The following is a 25856-nucleotide window of genomic DNA, read 5'->3' on the forward strand; positions in this document are numbered from 1 at the left end:
GATCAACAGTTGTTCGAAAATTTGCAGTTTGACCTTGCGTAACTTCATTCGCATATCAAGCATAGAGGGAGTCAGGCTAGGTCAAGCCGGGATAATATTTCTAGCTGTAGCCATAAACGTGCATCAAATATTCGGGGAGGCAGGCGGCCCGGAGCTGCGACGGCCTCGAGGCTATTGAGCGGACCGCCGGAGCGAGAACGACGGAACGAGCTTTTGTCGCAACGTCGGTGTTTTATTGTCCCGCCAAAGCCACGTCGGCCCGCTCGCTCGCTCACCTTGAAGATGATGTCGTTTGTCCTGCTGATGACATCATCCAGCAGGAACAGTCTGTCATGTGACAGCTCGGTGACAGCACATGACTGACACATTAGAAATAATGGCGCGGAGTAGCTTGGGAGCCTTTTAATGGCAAAATTCAACTTTGTTTTTTTTTTTATGGGTCAAAAAATCTAATTTTCTTTAAAGCCATGTCTAATTTTTGCATGACTTATTTAAGTATGTTATTCAACGACCCAAAATAGGTTGAATTAAGATCCAGTCTCTATCCAACTCCGGATTGATTCATGTATCGATTAAGACAGCTCAGTCCATACAATGTGTAAACGGCGAACAAACAAGGACTTTAAAGAACAAACACAAGCCGCTCGCAGCAGGGTCATTTTCCAAAGGCAGCAAATATTACAAGCCAATAAAACATCTCTGACATTTGTGTTTATTCTGAAAGGCGAGGCATCTGGCCCACGCGGGGTTCATCGGCGGCCACCTCGCGTCCTTCTAAACACACAAAGATGTGAATAGAAGCGTTTAGGCGGAGCGTCCTCGCTTCTGCGCCGCTTCCACGGCCTTGGGCGAGATAATAGAAGAGGAGCCGGGTTTGAGGTGTCGTGTGGGAGGTCTTGCTCGTAGGCACGTTTCCTTTGTCGCCGTTTGGTAAATAATAAATCCTTCCTCAGTCAACGGAGCATGCTCACGTTGTGCTGAAGGAAAAAACTTCATGTCCTAGTCAAATGTAGCCTTTTTATACAATATTGGAATTTAGTGGCATAATAGAACCTTTTCAGAACCTAAAATAAATCGTACGTCATAGTCGATTTTGCAAGCGACCGATTTCTTGGAATTTATTCCGTCTCAATTCATTGAGCTTTCTTTTTTGTATATTTTTGCAGTCTTGGAAAATCATTGCCGATTAGCCAGAAAAGGACGATGATCACGTTGATTAAAAAAAAAAACAACCTTTTAATCAAATCCAAGATTCGTCAAACATTCCAGTTCTCTCTGCAATTACAGGACATCATAATTAAAATAAATATATATACGTGCTTATGCTAGCTGCGCCTTTTTACAACGTGAATGACCGTTGCTCAGTTGTATTCAAGGTCGGAGCAAAGCTCTTTGTGTGTGTGTGTGTGGTAATGGATCTACAATGTGTGTGTGTGTGCCTGCTATGGGGCTTCAGCTATATGGTCTCAAGGCTCAGAGAGCATCCCAGTGACAGGGCCAGGGTCCGCCAAGCTAATCAGACCCTTGGGAGTCGCTCGACGCCAACACTTTGTATTGTCGGGAATTCTCTCCTCGCTGCACTCGAGGACAAAGTGGGATAAAGTCACCGTGAGGGGCTTTTTGTTCAACACACACACGCTGGACACCTGGATGGTTGGGTACACTTTTTATCATGCGTGTAGGGTTCAGTGCTGCTCTCATTCCGTCTCTGTTTTAAATCTATACATGGACATTTTTAGCCATGATATTATTCCATGTATACAAAATCGCAGCTTTGTGTTCCCGCCGCCGCCGCTGTCGGCTCAAAGGCATTTTCCCGTGGAGTGCTCCGAGAATCACTCCTCCCACTTTATGGAAATCAAATGCCAAAATTGACTTACTGGAATCCCCCTGAACCCCTCAGCTAATCTTGCCCCGAAGCTTCTGACATTCACGTAAAGGTGGAGGAAGAAGACGAGCGTCGCTGCCGATTGGCTTCGGGCGGAGGGGGGGGGGGGGTTTATCGGCGCTGCCAATCAGGGCATCTGGCGATGCAGGATTGTGGTCTGGAGATCCGACGAGGGAGTAGAAACGCGAGGCGAGACGCGGAATAGGAATGACTACACGCTTGTTTGTATGTTGGGAGAGTACGGCGGAAAACAGCCTGCAGATGTAAGTTTAATGACGCGGGTCAAGTATAAAACACAAGTGACAGACGGAAGCGGCCTTTAAGGGGTGCTGGCCTGCTGCACACACAAATAAAAGCACCCGCTTGCGTGTCGCCCTCCCGGGAATGGCGTCCAGATTTAAAGGCGCTCGCCCGTAAACGAATCGGACCGCCGTGGACGCGGGCCGCCGGTTCCATCGCGAGCTCGGTGTGAAAGGTACAAGCACGGAATTTCAAGTCGACGCGGGAATTTCTCGGCTTCCGTGGGAGTATCATTGGCATGACGGTGGCTGTAGCGCAATCCATCATTCCGATACTTGGCAGGAAAAAATTCCGATCGATTATTTGGTCGATTAATTAAAACTATGTAATGAGTGAAATCATTTCATCCTATAATGCTAACAACGACAAAAACATGAATTACAAACAGAACATTTCATTGTTTTCCATTTTCTCCTTTAGTTTTTGTTTAACTTTACGAAAGAAAAAAAAAATCGGCAAAAATTGAACGATTTTCTTTTGCCTGTCTATGGTGTTTCGCAATGTACGTTAGCATTCCAGCTAACAGACTTTTGTTAGATGAAATAGTTTGGTTGAACATTATGGGCTAACATCTCTACGTAGAAAAACACTAGCATTATTGTGCTTGTCGGCCATTTTGGGTGGAAAATCGCCTGGTAGTCTTGATTGCATTTCAGAATAAACACCATATTGATATGTGTATGTGTGTTTGCGTGTGTGTGTGGCTGCAGGTAGGGAGTTACAAATATAAAACCGGGCCGTCTGCCAGCGACGCCTCCGGCTGCGTACATCTTAAAAGAGCGTAAAGCTCTCCCGCCGCAAAGTTCAGACAATGTGTCAGGTCCTCGGAGTCCAATTATGTGTTTGTTCATTCCTGCTCAAATCTCTCGTCTCGCCGCTTTGCAAAACAAAACGCCGAAGGTGATCAAGAGCGCGGCGACGGGAAACGCTCACGTCTGCCCAAATGTCACGTCGTACCGGTGGCCGTGTATTAGAGTGCGCTTGTTGTCAAACACGTGCCTCTTGGTCTATCTCCAAAGGCCTCATTAGCTTTCTCGTCACTCAACCATATAGCATGCATACATGCAACACTCCCGTGAATTCTCGCCAAGTTATCCAGATTAATGTATGGCTAGCGAGATGGATATGTCAGTGAAAAAAACTCTGGCTCCGCCCCCAGGGTCTGAGCTGTTCATTTTAACACATAAAATTAACTTCTACTGCTCTGTTGTGTTGAATCCCGGCAAAAGGTGAAATCAAAACAAGATAGGCAATTAGCAGTTTAGCTTCAATGCTGTCATTTCGTGTGAGAACTGCTCACACAAGAGCTTTCAACACAACAAGATGGTGGAGTTATAAATACTGTGCAACGTTAGTTTCACCTCACAGGAAGGTGGGAACTTTAAACTTCACATCCTGGTCCTGGCTTATCACGATTTCCTCTCACATGGCCACACGGTTTTATGAAAAAGTTGTAGAGTAAGATGTATCTTAATAAGGATGTTCTTTCTGCTGACTAACTGTGGCAAAGAGTGTTCTGCCGACTAAAAGGCCAGGGTAAATTTGTTTTAAATCAGTTTTGCTTGTCTGCCGGCGTGAATTGCACCTCTGGGGCGACGAACAAACCTTTCCACGCCGCCATTCCGCACCGACCTTGAGTCGGGAGCAAGAGAGACGGTGCAGACGGGGTGAGGATTGGCTCCCACCCAAAGTGGAGCAGTCACCTGTCGCCAACAATCAGCTTGCTGCTTGTTCTTAAAAGGACGAGCTGAGAGCTTCGGCAGGGATGGGAACATTTGAGTCTCAGAGATGCGGGGAATCTGCTAACGGTAAGTCGAGACAGAAACGAGACCTGATAAATTTAAAGTTTGCTTAACAAAACGGCGGAAACCGTCGCCCGCGTGATTTAAATTCACTCAAATAACGGATTCAACCTCTCACCCAAATTACAAAACCAATTACTAATTCACTCATAAAAAAAAAACACACTAAAACTTAACTTAACTCACTCAGTGACTCAAGCACTCACTCACCCAAGTACTGTAACTATACTCAATTACTTATTGAATCACTGACTGACTCACTGACTCAACCACCTAAATACTCCAACTTTACTAAATCACTCACTGACTTACTCAAATACTGCAACCTCACTCACTCACTCACTCACTCACTCACTCACTCACTCACTCACTCACTCACTCACTCACTCACTCACTCACTCACTCACTCACTCACTCACTCACTCACTCACTCACTCACCTGAATACTGCAACTTTACTCACTCACTCACTCACTCACTCACTCACTCACTCACTCACTCGATTCAAAAGATCTAATGATTCAACGTCTGTGAAGCTAAGGCTAACGTAGCTTCCTAGCCAGTGGGTGATGAAAAGATGGAGAGGCCAGAGAGGTGAGCGGTGCACTCCATCAACAACGCGGCAGCTTGTTGCAAACAGGATTGATAAGGAGGATGCTTGTTAGCGCACGCTCGCACACAACCGACACATGAGCACACACACAAACTAGGTGGTTTCATCTGTCAGCATAACAAGAGCTCACATGAACAAATGGGAGGCAGGGATGCAGGTGTCAAGGCCCGGTCTTAATATGAAATAATAAAGCGTACACATGAAGTCGCAGGGGGAGGGGAGGGCATTAGCGGGCCAATCGGGGAGCGGCGTGATGGATGAAGTTGGCGGCCGAGGGGAAGAAGAGCACGACGCGTCACATGGAGTTATTTGCGGCAGCGGCTCACTTATTCGGCGGGTGAGCGCCGGCTTAAATCAATCCATTAGATCCATCCGTCACGCCGCTATCTCGGCGGGAGTCAAACGTCTGATGGATGTGCTCGCGTCCGTCGGGATTCCGCCGTAACTACCAGACTCCCGCCGATTCCATTTGCAACTTGTGGAGCCGAGTACGCAGCGGGAGAGGGGAATAAACCAGGCGGGTCTCATAAATGTTCATGAGATGTAAATAATTACACTATTTGTGGGCCAATAGCGTAAAACAGCGAGTCACTGACGACGGCCTAATTTATTTATTAATGCACTCATTGATAATTTAAACCATAAATGGAACACAAACTGTGATTCCCTACGCACTTGAATATCATTTCAAGCTAATCTTACATTCGCCTTCAAATCAAATGGTTGGTCTCGAGGATTCTCCGTTAACAACCCAGGCTAAACAAAAATGAAGGAATGTAAACGTTGACTTTTCCAATCACTTTGTTTTTTGCACTTTTTCATCAGCCGCCCGGCCGACAGCCTTCGACCTTTTCACTTTCACACTCGTGCGGTAAAAGTGCTTAAAGCCGCTCGATGAAACAATCGCCGTTGTGGAGGCGACGCCAGGCGAAGAAGCGCTTGAAAAAGGCAGGCGAGAGCCAGCATCCGTCAGCACCGAGGCGCCGCCCAGTGCCTCCGCAAATCGCCCCCTCATCCGTCTCCTTCGCGACCTTGCGCTGGCGAGGAACGCGACGCACACGCCCGTCGCAAACTGGCAGCATGATGGGTAGCTACGCGCTCATGTTTCATCGTTGCGAGCCAAAATGTAGCGATGTATCATGATTGGACGGAAATGTTTATTTCGCTTGTTCGATCATCTAATTCACTTAATATTATTTACGAAATGAACAACTTTCTTCAGTCAACTTCCAAGCTTACTTAACTCTTTCAAGTTTCAACTAACAGTTTTTTTAAACCAATTTCCTCACCTAACAAACTGACTCAATGACTCCCTGAATCACCGACTCATTAACACACTCGCTCATGAAACTAGCTAACTCTCATACTCGGTGAACGACTCAGCGACTCTGACAATTAATTTACTGAGTCAACTTACCCAACATACAGTATTGTCTTACTTATCTAAACTACTCACGTTATCTGACTCAAGCAACTTTGTAAATAATCAACGCTCAATTCACCGACTTAGTCAACTGATTCATTCACTCAACTCATTTAACGAACCCTCTGAACTTACACAAGGCTTTCGTCTGACAAACTGACTCAAGACATCCGTTCACAAAAATTCATGCAAGTAACCAACTATTTTAACCGACTTACCCAACTAACTCAACCCAGCAGACCAAACAAGACACAGACAAGACGGCATTACAGGAGTTTACGCTCAAACGAGAATCTGTTTGCATCTTGAGGCTTTTGTCCCGACTGGAAAGCGCCCAGGTAGCTGAGTCAGTTGAAGCCTGGGAACATTCGTCATCCCGGCAGCTCGTGACTAATGTTATTGTTGTTGCCCGAACCTTGTGAACAAACTAAAAAGACCCCAGCAAATGCTTACGCTTTTTGTTTATTGTATACATTCTATTCTACAAAATGCATTTCTAAGAAACTGTCATGTCATGTTTCATGCAAATGAGCCGATGCTCACCCCGCCTTCCAACAACCCCATACTTGGTTGCCTCCAAGCTATCAAAAGGTCACTTTGCCCCACCTGTCCAAACGCTACACAAGAGAACCACCTTTGTGCTAAAACTTAAAGCACCACTCCTAATTCAAGTACTTCTTCCCTTCTTCCTTTGCACCAGTTAAGCTCGTCATGGCAACCGTCAGCCAATGCACGCGTGACTGTATGTACTTTTATCAGCAGCGCCTTCCCTTCCCTCGCCTACCTCCTTGTTCCACGGCGCTGCGCCGATCCACTTTTTCTATCGCGCCTGAATTGGTTTAATTAAATCTAGGGGTCCCGAATAACGTGCTGATGAATTTCAAGGAGTGCAGGGGACGCGTAAACGTCAAGCGAAAGCCGCGGCAGCTCGCTCGGCCCCATTGCGGCTATGTTTGATCGCTAGCGGTTTGGCATTCACGCCACGCTCTTAATGGAATATTCTCGCATTCATCAGTGTGTATGTTAATCAAAGATTCCAATTGAACTGTCGCTAATGGACCCGGCCGCCAATCCATCCTTATTTCCTTTTTTACGTTCAGGTGCTGACATGATGTGATGTTAATTCATTTCCACTCGCGTTCAATGGGATTTTTTTTTTATATTCGGTACCGGTCAGCTGAATATTAAGTGCGTTAATGGAGGAGCCGGCGGCGGCCTTCGCCGGCGATGAACGAGCATGAAGTGCAAGCATCTTCATCACAAGGCTTTTTTTTTTTTTAAAAGGAGGAAGATGAGGAGGAGGAAGAAGCTTTGTGTACCCAAATTTACTCAGCTTGCGCTCGTAGTGATTTAACTGTCGAGTCTTAAATCGGGGTTCAGGTTTTAAACGAGGGTTTCAAGCCAGGGTTAAGGTTTCCACGCATTGATGAAGTTGTGGAATAAAGTATTGAAGATCACTTTCATTATAAAGCTTCCCTTCAGATGAGAATGAGGAGTGGGAGGATGAGTAGGATGAAGATGAACAGGTCTAAGGGGAGGAAAGATAAGAAGAAATGGAAGAAGAGGAGCAGTAATAAGAGGTGGGGAATAAGGATGAAGATTTGGAGGAGTGTGGAGGATGGAAAAGAGGTGGAGGAGAGAGGATGGCGAAGGCGGAGAAAGGCTAAACGGAAAAGGCAGCAGGAAATACGCAAGCTATTTTGCGCTAAGTAACACTTTGCTGCTGTTTTAACATCATTTACTCGACGTCTGCTGGCGACTGCGGTGCGTGCGTGCGTGCGAGCGGCTCCCGTGTTCTCATTAGATTGGGCTTCCATGCGGAACGCTCAAACAGCATGTTTGTTTATTTAGCTTGTGGTAGCTTCAGCCACACCCGAGGTTGCAGGAGAAGCCAAGACTCAAATCCTCACTAAATGATTCCAATAAGCTTTCATCTACTTCTGGAAAAAAAAAGGGAAGCCAACCCTAACCCTAACCATAAGCAGGTTGCATTTGTGGCAGCATTCCAACCAATGTCCTTTTTATATTTAATACAGAGATGGTGTTCAGATATGTATCATAATTCTTTTTTGTCGCATGTTTCATGAAAAAGCTCAATGGGTGTGGCCAGCGTAAAGCAATCTTCTGATTGGCTGACGGGGCAGTTGCAATCAAGCCCTATGAATTTTGCGTAGTAACAATATTGTAGTAATGGACAAAAGAAATAAAAGATTATGTTTTTATACTTGACAGCAACCCGTACGGGCAAAGCGACCGGCTGTTGACTCTCCTCATGATGAATATGAAAATGATTATCGCAGCTCAGCAGCGTAGCAACACGCCGCCTCCGAGGCTTAGCGCGTACGTCTGGGAATTTTTCTATTTGGCGACGCCATCAGGCGCAAAGCCGCGCCGAGCCTGGCCTGACCGTTTATTAATAGACGGTCTGAAGCGGACGCCAACCGCTGCCCTCCCCAAACACGGGCGACCAATCGACCGCTCCGCTGCGGCGGGAGGAAAGTGGGACGGAACATTGCAAACAACTTGAGGATTAAGATTACAACTTCTCAACACCACAGATATTCCATATGTTGACTTAGCTAATGAGGTTAGGGTTTCAAATTAGGGAGTCAACTCAGAACAAAAGGTTTTTAAATTGACAGTTTCAAGCCAGGGTTAGGGTAGAAAATTAGGGTCTCAAGATAGGATGTCAAGAGCTGTTTCAAAGTAAGGTTTGGAGGTAGGGTTTCAAAGTATGAGTCATAGTATCAAGCAAGTTTGCTTCTTATACGCTCGTGGCTGATTTTGCTTGGAGACACGGTGTCCGTGCACATTGTGCTCATCAATAATAAAACATGTCAATCTTTCGCCGGCCACTGCGGCGACCACTCGGGTTGCAGCTTGATGGACAGATACTCGATGGTCGAGCAGAAGCGATACGGTTACACTGGGGCAAACGCTCAGACGGGGAGAGATGACGCCGATGAGAAAAACGACAAACAATCTAGGTGTCAAAATGGGATTTCAATGGATAATTACATTAGGAGATAAGCAGTGATTCGCCGCCGGGCTTGCTGCGTGGCAACCGCTCGTCTAACGAGGTAGGAAAGGAGGAGGTGCGATATCAGAGGTGTTGCTTGGGACAGCGAGCCGCCTTTTGGCTCAAAAGGTCTTTCGAGCCACTTTCACCTGTTGTGACAAGTTCAGCAGAACCTGCGGCGCACACCTGCTCTTAAGTCACTAAAATGCTTCATTTACTTTTTTTTTCTTTGTTGCTGCTAAAAATAATCATGTCTTTTTCACATTTGGGAATTCAACTTTAGGAACAGAAGTGGTTCAATTATTTTGAAAGTAGAGTTTCGAGATTTTAAAGGAACAGTTCAATATGGGGTTACAGTTTTGAGGTCAGGTTTTAAGCCTGGGTCAGGTTTTCAGAGTAGAGTTTCACTTCAGGTTAGCTCCAAATGTTGATATTATGATGGTTCTCTGATAAAGGGCCAAGCCCCGCCCACAGCTCCTCCGAGCGTCTGGGCTGCAGCCCAAACATCCGGCTGTAGATGTTTTTTTTCCTGAAATAAACATCGACGGAGAAGCGTGCACGAACGACATCAAAGAGCATAAAACATGTCGGAACCATCACGTCGGGAAAACTAGCCGCTGCCCATCAGAGCGCATGTTGCAGCTTGAATGGGAAGCATCCAGGGAGTCGGGCCTGGCCGCTGGCTCTCCAGCCCGTGACGAAGCTTGTCCCAGTACAAAACTGCTCGTGTGATTGACGGGAGTCCGGAGGGCGGACAAGCACGGTGACGGGGGGGCAATGCAGCTGATGAAACGGGTTGCAAAGCATCAATCCGCCCTCATCAACACCCACTGCGGCCCCTTAAGTGGCTTTTCTTGCCGCTATTGTGCAAGCATATTTTCCTGCCGAGTAAGACCTCCTGCTGCTTAGACCTATCTCTTCATCAGCCTCAAAACAAGCAGCTCTCACATGACCTGAACAAGCGTGGCTGCTTTGTATTAATTAGAACATTAGCACAAACCCAATCAGATAAAATGTCTACTGCTACTTCACAACAAGCATGTTGGGACCAAATAAATAAATAATTCCACGGTCATATATTGCAGCTTATTCAGCCGCTAAGAATATTTGTGGCCCTTCTTTGGGTGTCTGTATGACTATTATAGCGCCCCACGGTGGCTAAGGTAGGTACACCAGAAGGAGCAGCACAATTAATTTAATTGCAGCATTAAATCATGATATACAAACTATTTAATTCTTCACCTTTAATTACTCTGTCTCGTTTATACTGCCCCATGTGGCCAAGGTGAGCACACCAGAAGGAGCAGTACAATATTTATTAAATTGGAGCAAAAATTGTTGCAAAAACAATAATTCCTTACATCCTATTTATTTATATTATGGAGTGTTGTTTTATTTATTTTAGTATTAAATTTATGTTGCTTTGGGGGGAGAGGGAGGGATCCTACGTCCACTTCTGTTTCAAAGGATTTTTTTTTCATAAGAATTCCTCAGATGGATTCATCTCGTTCTGGCCGCAGGCTGTTGGAGGTTGAAGGAAGTCGCGGTGCATGACGCAACACGCCGCGCAAAACACCCGGGCAGCTCGCCTCGGTTGTCACGGACGGCTGCACGGCAAGGCCGAGCCGCGCAGTCTATCATGTCCGCGGCGTGGGCTTTGTTGCCCTAATGCTGGAATCAATATGAATGAGCCGCTTGAACAATGGAGCTCCACGTGTCCTTTTGGGGGCTTTGCAACTGCAACGGCAAGGGCGTGTGCTTCGACACGCGCTTGGATCGCAGCTGCAATCGCCGATGAATATTGCAACAGCTCGGAATCTCGCCGTCAAAAATAAGGGCAGTGGGATGAATTCGGTTTATTGATTATTACTGGCTCAATGCAATTCTGCCTCTGTAGAAATAATAAAGTTGTTTCAAGCTGCCAGTCAAAAGTGAAGGCTTTCATACGTTGGTAAAAATAAACAAACCACTGCAAACAAGCGCGTTCTTCTGGGAATGTTCTGGCAATCCAACCCCAGAACAAAGTCTCACTTCTTTACATGAGATTCAGTGGACATGTCTATCATGAGTAGACCCACAAAAAAAACAAAAAAAAAACTACAGGTACAGCATTTTGGTGGATGGACATTTTAGTCATGACAAAAAAAAATAAAAAAAATCAACCCCCACAAGGTCAGATCGTGACCAAACTAAAGCTCATTAGGTGTTCCTAATATTATGACCTGCCATTACATCAAGATCTCAACGCGAGCAGTGACAATATATGACACATCCTGTACGAGATTTAAACTTCTCATCACGCATCATCATCCCTGCCGCTACTTTTTGTCCTCACATTCAATGTGTCGCTTTCCTCCCTCCCTCCCTCCCTCACCTCTTCGTTCGCCACCCACCCAGTCTCTATCTGAGGCTAATGGCACATGCAGGTTCAGCACCATTAGTTGGCTCTGTGGACTCGAGCTGCACCTATTACAGCGCCGCCGCCCGGCTCTCTGGAGTGGGTCGAGCCTACTTTATCACTGCTTAGCCACCACCTTCTCCCCGGAAGGTCACGCGTTTCTAATGACTCGTGACGCCAGTCGCTGGCGGTCGGCGAAAGCCACGACGTGGGGAGCGAGAGAGAAGGAGAATTGCCAGTAATTTTCACAGAAAGAAAAATTGAGAGAAAAAACTACAAATAAAAAATGACTCCAGCAACAGAACAGCAAATGGTTACAAATTCATCCGATTGGGATATTAAAACTTTATTTTTAACAACGCCCCCGCCTCACCTCTGAGCACAAAGCACAAATGAGGATTTTGACTTTGCTCGACTTCTTATGTTGTCAGTAAAGCAAAAAAAACATCTGCGTTGCAACTCGTTTATATTTAGTTACATTTTAATTGGCACCTTTAAATAGGGCAAAAATCTGCCATTTTTTTTGCAGATATTTTCTGATTTGTTTTGTCATAACATTTTATTTTCGCGACACGTACATTATTTATACTAAGGGGCAAAGTAAAACGTCAAATGTTATGCCTGTAACTCATATGTTGTGTTAATTGCACCATCAAGAAGTTATTGTATTATTATTATGATGGCTTTAATTTAGGGTTCGAAACTCTTTTTAGGGTTTCGAGTTCTTTTTTTTTTTGTACACACTTTCTCCCATTTGTACCGCTGCAAGTCTCTGGCCCAAACCGACTCGTGGGCCGAGTTGGGCGTGCGTCACGTGTGAATCAGGTGAAAACTCAACCGATGTGCAAACAGCTAGCAGGGCTCAACGGAAAGCTTCATGAATCGTTTCCCAAAGCTGTCATTGTCTTTCTTCTTCTTCTCTGATGCTCCATTTATGTGCCAAGCAGACACCGCATTAACCTCCACCTCAACAATCTCATCTCAGACGCTTTCTCTCAATAAAAATTGTCAGTCCACCCAAAAAAAAAAAAAAGAAGCTTAATTCATTCCTGACTGCTTACTGATACTTCCTTGGGTGTTTAATGCAAAGAATGTCGGTGGAGGCGGCGAGGTGAAAACGAGCCAGAGTGTGAAATGAACAGTAATTAATGTTGAATAAAGACTAGTGCGAGCGGCGCTGCCGTTAATGGGAATGAGATTGCATTCTTTCTCTTGTTCCTACGCGCCCGGCTTCTTTTTCTTTCCGTCTAATTCAATCAATACGCACTGAGCGCCACGAATGGACGCGGCCCGCGGGCCAATCCGAGCTAAGCGGCCGAGACGCCGGATGGAGTCCATAGAGCCGGGAATAAGGGAGAACGAGAGAATACCTCAACGATTCAGGGGCCGGTCAAAGAAGAGCAATCTGCGCGGGTGGACGGACGGCAATGGAGGCGATAGATCGATAACGCTCGGATGGACACGTTGAATGGGATGATGATGATTGGATGGATGGAAGGATTGTTAGAGGGAATAAATGAGTGGACTAATAAATGACAGATGGCTTCTTAGAAAGGACTGGAATGATGAATGGACGGATTTGAGGGATTGATAGCTTGATTGGAGCATGCTTGGAAGATTCGGTAAAAGGACGGGTTTGGGAAGGAGCGGGTTGATATTACGCGTGGTCGTTTTAGATTAAGACGACTTCAGATGAGTCCAATGTTTTGATTTGAGTCACTTTTGGGTGTTTTTAGCTGCCAGTCATTATTCTGTTGCCAGAGCCGTGAGCCAGGACTGAAGCCAAGTTGTTTGACACGGAGCAGCACATTTCTCTCTCCAATATCTTGATTGTGTTGAGATTTGATTGATGCAAGACAGCCTGTGCCAGGTATAGCAAAGCAGCCCCAGAACGTAGCAGAGACTCCTGCAATGTTTTATTAGGGGTATAATTCACGTTTGTATTCGTTGACGTGCCTTGTGTTTCTTTCATTTTAATTGATTTCTTTTGATTTGAATTCATTTTTATTTGAATAAATTATTTTAATATTTTGACCATTAAACATTTTACAAAATTTTATTTATTTATCTATCTAATTTAATTTATCTAATTTTCTCCCAAATTCGAAATAAAATTTTCTCTAATTTTAACTCTATTTTCTTTTGAGTCGTCGCCGTGACCCAAAAAGGCCGTCGCTGTCAGCCCCGATGTTGACTTAGCCCATCATATTGTCCGATAGGGTTGAAAACCTCGCAGGACAACCTGATAATTTCCTCCCGGGGATTGTGCGCCGGTGTCACTCGGAGTCAAATAGTGCAAATGTTTGTTGTCGCAAGTGTTGTCAGGATCCTGACCTGATTGAGGGAGTAGTAGCGCATTTACATGCAAACAACACAGCCAGAGAGGAAGCTGGCATTATCTATTGTCTTCTTATCTGGAAGTGTGTGTGCCCGCATGTGTGTATGCGTACCTGCTGGGTGGTCAAAGCTTCGAGAGAATGCAGGTCACATTCTTGCTCTCGCACTTAAAATAACTTGTCGGTGAATAAGGAGCGTAGTTAAAATTCCCAACCATGCCTCGGCTCGGAAAATAAGCAACATAGTCACGAGACGAGAGGTGGTGCCATCTTTTAAACGGTAGCGAAAACGTCACGCCTCCAAACGCCATTATGTTTATCTGACACCTTATCGCCGGCCTGGAATTACGGAGCGCATTCGGGATCACGCCACGCCTCCACGTTGGCCTTCTGAGACATAAATTGTAATTTGTGTATCAAAAAAAAAATGTTGTAATTTATGTATTTTTAAAAAAAAACTCATTTGGGTCCTACTTAAAAACACAATTTTTTGGGGTTTTGTATTCAAACGTGAGTAAAAACAACAACAATTTTTGCGTATTTTAAAAGAGCTGAGCGGTCAATATTAATTGATTAATGGGTCGGGTTCGACTTGTAAATATCAGAGACATGTTTGTATTCAGTGACGCAAATGTCTGATTTTTCAAACGACAATTAATCGGAGGCAAAGTCAAACCTACCCGTGAGGCAAGGGTGCTAACCGCTAATGCGCCCTTGCTGCCTCGATTCCGCTAATCCAATCAGCGATGATCAATGAGCATTGAACGTCTGACCTGTCAATCGTGTTGGTGTTTTTGTTCATGTTTGTTTTTTTTAGGGTGGTAGGCAATGGACATAAGGGGCGGGTTCTTATCAAGGTGCCCCCGACGATATCCAGCAAGCCCTCATCACCATGTGTTAATAAAGAGATGCAATCAGCGTCAACATTAATTAAAAGTAAAGAGAGAATAAACCGTAGCGCCGATCGATTCTGCTCACGCGCCGACGCCGTGCCTGCGAGGTGGCGGACGTCTCCAGCGGAATACTAAACGCCCCGCAGCTACAAGGGTCGTGACCTGACACTACGATCAATTCCAGTTTGTCACCCTTCCTCACCTACCTCAACATGACATCGCCCCCCCACTTCCTGTCCTACTTCTAAAAAACATGTATATTGGCTTCATTCAAGAATAATATTATTTAATGATGTTTACATAAATGTTGATTAAGGATAGTTTCAAAATTGTTCTTCAGCCACAAATTTTTTTTTTCACAAAAACTGAGATTAGGGCGACTGAAAAAAGGGTCAGGTGCAACGATTAATTGATTATCGACAACTAATCAATTGTCAAATGAATCGTTACTTTCGATGATTGATTAATAGGCTTATTTATACTGAAGAAATAGTTTGGCTCGCTTCAAAATGTTGACATTTAAAAAATGTGTACGCTAGGTTGCTAGCTCAAAATGTGTCTTTGACGTTTAAGAAAATACATTTGGTTGATTTGGGACTCAAACTTACCTTTGACACCACAGAAACATGTTTTAGAATGTAAAAAAAATTAATAAAATATCAGATGTATATCATAAAACACAAATGCGGTGAGTGAAAAACTAATGAATCAAAGACTCATTTCCTGCAAAGCATGCCAGGAGGCCGGCGACGACCACGATGGAGTTGCGCACTTAACAAATTGCGTGGATTTGCTGTGTTTACCTCTTTTTCAACGGCGTCCTAATTACCATTTAACCCTAATTAACCCGCACGGCCTTATTAACGCCGAACATTGTGGCTGGAAAGCAGCCTGCCGCATTCCGTCTTTAATCGGCTTTCTGCCAGTGCCGAGTGATGCGTGTCAGCACATTTACGTGCGCACACGCAAATATGTGCACGCTACAAGGACGCCGAGGCTCCAACGTCATTGCCCTACTCTTTGCTTTCTTCCTCGGCTTGAATTGAAAACATTTTCTTATTGTTACATGATTTTTTTCTCCACACAAATTGACCTTCGCAATTCTAAACCGATTTTTCTAAAGTTTCCTTCAACAACAATTCTCTTCTTTTAAACACTAACATTTGAAAACCTAACATTTGGAGATTGTTCAACTTTCCGGTTGACACTAAGAAAATGTGTTTTTTAACAAAAATGCAAAGTTTTAGCATCAAAGTAACAAATTGTAACGTATTGGATCCTACTGCACATAAGATAGGGAAACAAACATAACACATATCGCTTACCGTCATGCCCTCGCTGAAAGCCGGTGGCGGCAACAGGTGACATTTTTGCCTGGAGGGAGGGTGCGAGTGACCTGAAATGTATTAAGAAGCAATTACTCTCTAATCACGCTGACATTATCAAGAGACAGGCAATATTCCGATGACGCCTGGGCCAGACTTTTCCCTCCCCTTATCGCTGTTCCGTTCGTCGGGAGCGTTTGCTTTTTTGGCCCGCTGTGCCAGAACCGGGGAGTGATGAGACACGACGGTCCAGTGCCCCGCGGCTGATAAGTTAGAGGGGGAGGCTGTGCGGCAAAACTCATATTTTATGTAACAGATATTCCACTTTCTATCCCTCCCTTCGCCTGCTTATCTGGGCCAGTTGTGGAATTCTGTGGCGGGCCAGTTAGCACAACGGTCCAGTTCGGACTTGCTTGTGCCATTGGCTTTTGCGACTTACCCGCTTGGGATTTGACTTCTTTGCTTTCTTTTTTGTTTGTTTAGGTCAGGATGGGCCACGTATACTCACAAGCATACTGTATACACTCCTTGGAAAAAGTTCAACTTTCCGAGAGAATGTATTGATTGACCTAAAATGCATCTCGGTGTGCAAAATCTAATAAATTTTAGATTAATTTGGAGAGACGTATGCTAACATTTTCTTCTCTGTTTCAGTTTCCCTGATATTTTTTGGGCACAAAGACAACGGGTATGATAAATTAAATAAAATGAAGCATGCAACACTAATTTAGTCAGCACGAGACCTCGGCAAAGTTACCTTTACGACGTTGAAACTGTTATTTATACTACCACTGAGTAGCAATGCTAATTTGCTGCAGTTAGCAAAGGCTGGTAATTAGCCAAATTAGCCTTTTGTTTCAGGAGGGGATCAAAAAAAAATTCAAAGCAATGTAATTAGATGCTTGTTTGTTTCTGTGATTGAAACAACACTTGTAGTGAGGAAAGATAACAACTAGCATTTTTAACATACCCTACCAAAACATCCTCATTTGCTACAGACATAGCTTGAGCTGCTAATTAGCCAGGCGTTAGCGTTTGTAGACTGCGAAAGTTTCACACACAAACATAACTCATCAAATATGGCAAGGACCTGTGAAGCAACAGGAAAAATAAAAAGCTCCAAACATTCACCCGGAAGTGAGTGATGTGAGCTAATTAGCTTAGCTACAAAAGAGAGACTACTTGTTTGTCGCTTCATTGAGCTTTTTGTCCATCATGTTTAATGAGGGTTTTTAATCTGTAAGCCCGGAGAGGAAAAGCGCTTGCTTCATTTCAAAGAATACAAGAGCAATAAAAAACATGATGAAAGACGGTATAAACCAAACGATTGTGGAAAAGTTAGTCAAGACTTTTTAGTCTACGGCAAATCTAACCTGTCGATGGTTACACATAATGTACGTGTCTTTCACCTCACATCTGTTATTATTTGACCTTTGACATGAAATATAATTTTGAGTCTTACACAAAACAACACCAGACAATTGTAAGTCTTTAAAGATCTCGTACATATTTAAAGAATGGTGGAACTATAATCAAGGTCATGTTTTCTGAAAAGGCAATTCAGGCATCAACAAACTTTTGCAAACCAAAATAGCCTCAGTCGAACCTAACGGGATATTTAAAAGTGAATACCTTTTGGCGCATCTGCCTTAATTTTCTATTTTCAACCCAACATACTTTTTTACGTCAACTCCAAAGACGCACGTCGCATATGTCTCGATAACCACGAGTCTCTGGATGCATTTCTGACTTTGTCGATGTTGCCGCTAATGAGCGAGGCGTCAGAGAGAGTCATAAAACCAAGTAATTTCTCTTGTGTTTTCCGCATTCGCCAGTAAAACATCTGCTGTTTGCTAACAATTACCCGCAGGAAGGCTTTTCACATCATCCATCACTCGGCGAGGTCTGTTGGTCTGCGTGCGAGATGAGGTTCCTCGGTGAAGACTATTTGTCACTGGCAGCTCCACGTTCAAGGATGAAGAGCGGTTTGATTTGAGGCAAACTACGGCGAGCTCTCAAATGTCGTTAACTCGTTTGCCGGCGATGAAGGCAATCGGCGAGTTTATATTTGACTGCGTGTTGGAGCAGATGGCACATATTGCAATTAAGACACGCATGCCAGGTGATTCGATTTTACCGCCACTTTATATACAAACTAGAAAATGCAATTTCGGTAGAAATTGCTTGTGAATGTTGGAGAGCTGATGCTAATCTGAAACGCTGTAGAATTAATTGAATTGTTGAAATGTCCAATGCGAGACTTGAATATGGAATGAACTGGTTAAGAAATGTAGAATCTATAAATACTGTATTTAAAATATGTCTATGATTTTTATTGTTTGAGGAATTTGATTAATCATTCCATGAATTTCCCAAAATGGAAAATAATGGGAAATTTGTGCGAGAAACTTTTTACTATATGAACTTTTCCTGTAATCTCCAAGAGGAGAACATCTTGAAGCTTTTCCTATAATTTTACTGTCATAACAGCATTTTCCCTCGCATCGAAGCTATTATGCGAGCGATTATGTTTACAGACGAGCTTCTCGGAAAACTTTCAAAAAGCAACGCCACATGTTGAACGAGGGCGTGGGCTCGTCATTGCTGTCTCGTCAACTCGCGACACTGATGGATGGCGGCTGTCAAATGCTCGCTCGGCTCTTCCTCGCTCTTCTTCCTCACTGCTCACAAAGAATCAATCGACTTCACTTAGTGCGCCGATACCCCGACGACAGTGACGAGGCGGGAGTAACGCAGAGGTCAAACATTTCGGGCCTCTCATGAACAAAATGTGAAATATTTGATTTATTTAACCGGGAGAACAATTTTCAATAAAGTTTTTCGATTTTCACGCACGTTTTTGGAAACAGTGAAAATTCTTGTGCTGTTTTAAGACACTTACAAGCATCATTGCTAACCGCTAGCTCAGAGCGTCATGCACAAATAAAATGAAACAAGTTGGAGTGCACATAAAAACCCAAATACTGTCATGTGGATGTAGACAAAGATGTCCGCCTCACATTACACAGATTTATTATGACTAGTAAGACATGTTAATGACTGAGTGACACATCGACATCATAGCTGACACTCGGCTGGTTTTATGAGCGCACGCCGAGGCTTTAATGTAGTGGATATGCGGGCGTGCGTGTGCATACACGATGAGCTGCGACAGCCAGCACCTCATCAGTTAGCGTGTATTCTCTGCCGGCTCCATTATTAAAACCCTACTTGAGTAATTGTATTATTTAATTTATATTTGCCACCTCAAAGGAGCATAATAACACATTGTTCCCTGTTTATACTGAACTAATGGTAACCTTTGACAGGCGCACAAGCCACCATGTATTATGCATCCGGCGTGGCAATATAAAATATAAATCAGCGAGGCATGCTTCATTTTTAAAGAGGAAAGATGATCAGCTACGCCTTTAAGCAGCCCGCTTTATTTATTTTTTATTTCGCAAAATCAATTCGTCGATTTATCTCTGGCTCGAGGCGCTCGGAATTTTATCGCTGGGTCCAGTGTGCGTCGAATGTACAAAAGAGTAATGAAAAGGGAACGGTCGTTATTTCTAATGCCGCTAGGGGGCGTCAAAACATCGAAATGTAAGTTACTGCCAATTGGTTTGAATGGCAAAGGTTACTGTTTCAAACATTGGGTCAGGTTTTTAGTTTTAAAGCCATGTTAAACATTTAAAATGAGGTTTTTTAAAATTTATCAGGGTTTCTAGCTAGGGTAAGCATGTGAAGTTATGTTTTCAAATTAGATATTCGACTCTGTCGGGTGTTCAAAGAAGCCAGTTGTGGTTTCAAAGCAGCGTTTTGCTGCAAAGGTTAGGATTTGAAAAGAAGATTTCATGCCAGGCAAGGAATAAAAAAAAAAAAAAAAAAAATCTCAATTTTCCGAAACATTTTCAGTCAGCCGCATAAGTCTGTGAATAGGATGCATTTAAATAATAATGCAAGTTGAAATGTCACTTCTATTAACACGTCTCGCTCGGCATGACATTCAACAACAAGCTCACCCCGTGCAAAACAACAAGGTGAGCGCACAACACACCGCAGGACTCGATCAGTAAATAAATCAGCAGTCGTATGAATATGCAAATGAAGGTTGACTATTATTTATTTATTTTCATTTTTACTCTGTTGGGCCCAACTGTACGTGTGTGTGCGTGCCAGCTAACCTTGAAGATAAAGCATCAACCCGCTGCTGTCTCGCCTCTAATAGGCTACAATAAGAACATCTTCATTACGCCGCCCTCAGAGACGCTGATAACGCAGAATTACACACACGCCCCCCCCAACACACACGCGCGGCCATAGAGCGATAAAAGGGCTGAATGTTACAACAAGGTGAAATGTTACACCTCTTTGTGCTCCTTTTCACAAATTAACACTTTAATCAGCGAGGTGAGCCAAACCTGCACACCTCATTTCCCACACACATGACCTGACCGTGCAACTCATTGCGGGAATTTGGATGATCGCCATGTCCAAATGAAGACTTATTGAATTTACAAAAGTTGACGACTTTTGAGCCAGGAATAGCAGAAGGCAACGTGAAATAATTATTTTAAATACACAACATGGAATAGCTTGTCTTACGTTTAGTTTGACCTACTTGCCAAATCGCCAATAGGTTGAATTTCATTTGACAGATTTAAACATCCTTGGCAGTGAATGAGTTCAGAACGTAAAAATGACTTCAAACATTTCCTTTAACCAGACAACGAAAACAACAAGCACGGAGGAGGTCATTTCGAGTGTAAATTCATTAACCGCCTAAATAATAAGAGTAAAAAGAAGCCAGAAGCTGAAATCTGTTTAAGCATAATGAAAAAAAATAATGCTGTGAGTGGGATAAACGTCTACAAATGTGTCCATCCACCAGTTGACCTCACAGGCAATTATTTTCAAATGCAATTACTGCTATTGTCATTGTGGATGAAGGTTGAGAAGGTTGCCAGGAAGTCAGAGTCGACGCTCAATCAACGCATAAACAGTCGACAATTAATTGAAAAAGTGCTTTTCATATGCACATTGAGTGGCTGCATATCAGCTGACGCGCTTAACGCCGTTTGAATTATAGACGGACAAAAGGACGGCACCAATGCAGCATGGCAGGAGGTCGTGTTAATTGGTGAGGAGAAAATGAGCTGAGGATGAAATTTTAATTCAAAGTTTGCCGTCTACTGTTAATGTACAAGTGCATGCTTTGGATTATTTAGCGACATGCAACTACCGCTTACTAGAAAGCATTTAAATGACATGAGGAAAATGACAGTCGAGTATAGTTTTAAAATCTCATTAATATTTGAAGTGGAAAAAATGAAAGATTTTAGCTCACGCTGTAACTACCACGTGGCCACTTGATAAATTATTCCAGTAAGAATACTTTCAGGCAGTTGCTTTTACTTTTATAACATAAAGCAATTAACAAAATTGAATAGACCATTGAAAGCAAAATATATTTTTCCACGAAGTATAAAACGTGCTTTCGTTTCTCAGAACGGGGTTACGTGACTTGGGCAAGGCCGTTGTCTTCTGCTTCCTGGCGTGGTTACCTGGTCCGTTACCATGGTTACTTGCTATGCAGCGGCTGTTGAAGCAGCGGGCCATCAAGAAAGCAGGCAAACATTAGCATCGTCACGTGGTCGCCATCATTCTTTGAGTTTTTATTTTTATTTTTTATATTTTCCCCACGGCTGCGGTGAGTCATTATCATCGACGGCTTGACAGAGCACAAATATCAGCAAAGGGTAAACCGGCAGTTATGTGAAGTGCAGAATTTACCTCCTTGATGGAGGAAGGAACGTGGAATCTGAAAGAGGTGTCGCTTATCACGTTGAAAATGAGGCGGCGGGTAATTGAAAGGGACGCAGTGCTTCCAGTGGTCCTTTCGTCAACAACACAAAACGTTCGTTAGCACTCGCACATCCTCTAACGACTTGTTTTCCCCGCAACCGGCCTCGCAATTAACACGCACGCCGGAATATCTCTCCGGTCCAATTTAGAACACAAAGGAGCGAGAGTGACGACGTAACTCGGTAGTGGTAATGGGAACTTACTGTCCTTAAAGGGGAACTCCAGGCAAAATAAAATCTGCCCACACTAGTCTAAATCCTATTCAAATTCATACCAGGGCGGCGGCCATTTTGTTTTATGAATGAATGGACGTCAAAGTGACCTCTGATTTACATTGCGGACATCATAGCTCACTTGATCTTTGGAGAAATGAAGGCAAAGGGTTTAAAAATAAAATAATAGACCTGGAAATTGGGAACGCACTAGACTCATCACTCGGAGCCACGTGCTGGTTGTGTCGTAACGTAGCACATTTAAGCTAGCTCTATAGCTAGCGTTTACCAATAACTCAAAACCCGTAATTGTATCAAAGTATGGAACCATCCATGAGTGTCATTACAATGAAAATAAAAAATATTACTCACATCCTTTCTTTTGACTCGCCAATGATGTTGTCGCCTGTTGCCGAGGTCTTGTCTTGCAGGGAGGTCGAGGTCCGTCTTCGTGCTTTCGGGTCATAATAGAAATATAATATGAGAAAGGTATTTTGTAAATCCACTGTACTATTAGCTGAAGCATCAGTCAGTAGCATGCAAATTGTGACATTTGCCATTTTACAAATCCTCTCCAAAATGTTCAGAGAGCAGCAGGTGGTCGTTGGTGAGCGTGACGCTTGATCTTTTATTTGACAAAGCGCATAGGGCAACAAAAGGTCTCGATTGTTTGCTTTGGAAAAATGCTGGAATGACTCAAAAAGCTGCTATTGGCGCAGCCAGTGACGAGAAGTGACATTTTTCAGCGTCTGGAGAAGAAGATCAGTCTGTCTGGGTGTTATAAAGGTTTAAACTTCACAGAGTGATGTTTGACATTTGGACTTCCTCTCTTGTGTGACCTTATGTCACATCATGCATCAGTCGAAAGTGGTTTCAGACAAAAATCACGATAAAAGCCGCATTTCGATGGGGGGAAAAGGAGCATGAATTCTATTTCAAATGTGACATGCTACACTGGTTTTAACATGAAGAAACATTAAGCCCAATTATGGAATACAAAAAATAAAAAGGATTAAACTTGAATATTTAATGTTTTGTGAAAGGAAAGAACGTGATAAAAGCTGCAAATCTTGATTAAGATGTTACACATTTAATCCAAATGAGCAGTCAGCACTTCTTTTGCAATTAAAAGAAAATTAGGGATTTATATCGAACAGCAAAATTGTTCTGACATAAAAAGATTTTCTCAATTCTGCATGACGAAGCAGAACAGTAGGAGGAAAATAAACGGCTCACTAAAGAGACATTTTGTTTCCAAGAAGTGGTGGAATGATTGTTGGCTATGCAAAACGGTCACACACCAACAACCATGTGACCACCCCAAATTGCACACAATAAATATTAAGAAATGGAGAAGCTTTTTTAAAAATTAAATGTCTTCGACTACCAAGAAAAGTTCAGGTGACCTGATTAATTTGTGCATGTGTTTCCATGACCTGGATGACTTAAGAGACTACACAAAAAAGTTGAAGAAAAAAACATGACATTTTCAAACATCATCCATCCAGCAGTTTCAATCTCACCTCAAACCTTTGAACAACAGCGCGACCAAGTGGTCAAACATTTAACTGCACACATAGTACTTTACATTTAGAGTAGTAATAATAATAATAATAATAATAATAATAATAGTAATAATAATAAATTTTATTTATAAGGCGCCTAGATGGAGTGTATTATTTTATTTATTCAGATACTTTGAATTGAAAAGTGGAGTCAAATTCTACGTTTTTTTCCCCCACTTGACTGATGTATGTATTAGTGTAATCACCTCATTATGATAGAAAAGAATATAATGCTGCAAAATTATCTCATGGGAAACTAATTGCAATCAGTTCATTATTAGAAAGCGTGGCAAATGATAATGAATACTGACCTCTCAATGTGGTGTGCTTTCAAGCGTTAATAATGATGGCACAGTCGGTCAAACTTCTTTTTATGAGCCAGGAAGCATGAGTGGCCTTACTCCTTTATTAAATTTCACATATTGACTGAAAAGTGGATAAAGGAGATAAAAGAAAGACGCCATTATGTGATAATCCAAATTTAACGACCGGCACTTCGCTTCGCTTTTGCATTCGTATCTTATCCACAAACATCGTCAAATTCAATTGTACGTCAAACGTATTAAGATTAACACACAACAATTCTATAATTCTCAATAATTGTATTTTTAAGAGACATGTTACCTTTTTCCGCTGTGTCGAAAACTTTCATTTATGTTTATTTGTTTGTTGTGGGTCAGAACATAAGAAAAACACCTGAAACTAATTAGTCAATACGGATTTTTGTGATTCAGGTCTCGCGAGACGACGTTGGTCATCTATAAGCCTTTCTATCCATCTGCTTTCCTTCCTACTTTCTTTCTACTCAGTGATTGGCCAGAACGTGCGAGGAAACTGTTGTCCAATCAGCATAAACCTACAGCTCAGCTGCTCTTCCGTGTTTGAAATTATTTTTGGTGTAGTGGAACTGGAAGGTAGCGTCAGTGTTCATGCAACCATCCCTTCAGCGTTGTATTTAATATCGTACTTTAATTTATTTTGCATTTAGGTGATTTATAACAGTTGCAATTAATGTGAGGATTTGATCGAGACAATCATCAGTGACTGACTAATGAAGTCCTAGCATAATTCATGTAGTGAGTGTTTGGCGAAAATTAGTGCCTTGACGCATCAATAAATTAATGACACAAATGTTGGAATGAGCCCTTAAGTTAGAAAGTGGTGGCTCTCAAAAGAGCCGTTGAGGTCGTAGGGTGGGAGCTTAAGCTCTTTCCCCGCGGATGCGACGTGCCAACTGGATGTCTTTGGGCATGATGGTGACCCTCTTGGCGTGGATGGCACACAAATTTGTGTCCTCGAACAAACCAACCAGGTACGCTTCGCTTGACTCCTGCAGCGCCATGACGGCGGAACTCTGAAAGCGCAGATCGGTTTTGAAGTCCTGAGCGATCTCCCTGACTAAACGCTGAAAGGGGAGCTTGCGAATGAGCAGTTCGGTGGACTTCTGGTAACGGCGGATCTCGCGGAGAGCCACGGTGCCGGGCCTGTAGCGATGAGGCTTCTTGACGCCGCCGGTTGCAGGGGCGCTTTTACGCGCAGCCTTGGTGGCCAGCTGCTTCCTGGGGGCTTTGCCTCCGGTGGATTTACGGGCAGTCTGCTTGGTTCTTGCCATTCTTACTGTTGTACAACAAACGATAGTGAAAAGGCGTGATGACGGCTGACGGTTTTTATCTGGGCGAGACAGCGCTGATTGGTGCGTTCAAGAAGAGCCCGCGCCAAAGCTGCTCGACTATTGGACGACATGATTTTGAATTAAACCAATCACCAGTAGAAACCACCAACGCCTTCCGGAAGCAACCGGTTGACAGAAATTCATTTTGACAATATAATACCACCCAACACATTCTTATTTATACAGGCGTAAATCATTGAGACTCTACTTCAAGCGCTCTCCAATTCTGAAACCTAACATTAAACAGATCACATCCAAGGAGTGCGCCCTCTGCTAGGGACCAGTGGTACTGCACCCAGTCCCACTACTTATGTGGAGAACATGTTTATCGAACAGTGATACACTTATATTTTTATTCTTTAAAATCATGTTTGAAATAAACAATCATTCATCTACAAATTTTGAACCATAGTTAACTCCCACAATTCAGAGTATTCTGTTCTGTGCCGCCAACTTCCTGGGTCCCCGAACATGCCATACGTGCTTCAGTGGCTCTACAAACCAGAAATTGTACCGGACCCGCCCGGCTATCACGTTTCA

General features: G+C 43.4%; 2 protein-coding genes across 5 annotated transcripts in view; both read right to left on the bottom strand.

Moving 5' to 3' along the window:
- The window catches only part of LOC148389692 (netrin receptor UNC5D-like), a 72566-nt gene extending 48554 nt beyond the window's left edge, over positions 1-24012 (bottom strand). For 2 of the 4 annotated variants that reach the window (XM_088392907.1, XM_088392906.1), the window contains exons 1-2: positions 22452-22517; positions 15997-16067 (exon numbers count right to left, since the gene is read on the bottom strand). In XM_088392907.1, coding sequence (XP_088249033.1) covers positions 15997-16002 — 6 coding nt within the window. In that variant the 5' untranslated portion in view covers positions 16003-16067; positions 22452-22517. Of the gene's footprint in view, positions 1-13892; positions 14088-15996; positions 16068-22451; positions 22534-23955 lie in introns of those variants that run through there. The other 2 variants (XM_088392909.1, XM_088392908.1) reach the window with 2 other exon arrangements.
- Positions 11773-25835, bottom strand: LOC148389693 (histone H3-like). The gene is made up of 5 exons (XM_088392965.1): positions 24269-25835; positions 23956-24070; positions 22452-22533; positions 15997-16067; positions 11773-13348 (listed from the first exon to the last, which is right to left on the bottom strand). The coding sequence occupies exon 1, from the start codon at positions 25254-25256 to the stop codon at positions 24846-24848; it is 411 nt and encodes a 136-aa protein (XP_088249091.1). The 5' UTR covers positions 25257-25835; the 3' UTR covers positions 11773-13348; positions 15997-16067; positions 22452-22533; positions 23956-24070; positions 24269-24845.
- Positions 25836-25856: the final 21 nt, after the last annotated feature.

The sequence above is a fragment of the Syngnathus floridae genome, chromosome 12 (assembly GCF_059516105.1).
Source record: "Syngnathus floridae isolate MCC-2025c chromosome 12, RoL_Sflo_1.0, whole genome shotgun sequence".
In the NCBI taxonomy this organism is placed as follows: domain Eukaryota; kingdom Metazoa; phylum Chordata; class Actinopteri; order Syngnathiformes; family Syngnathidae; genus Syngnathus; species Syngnathus floridae.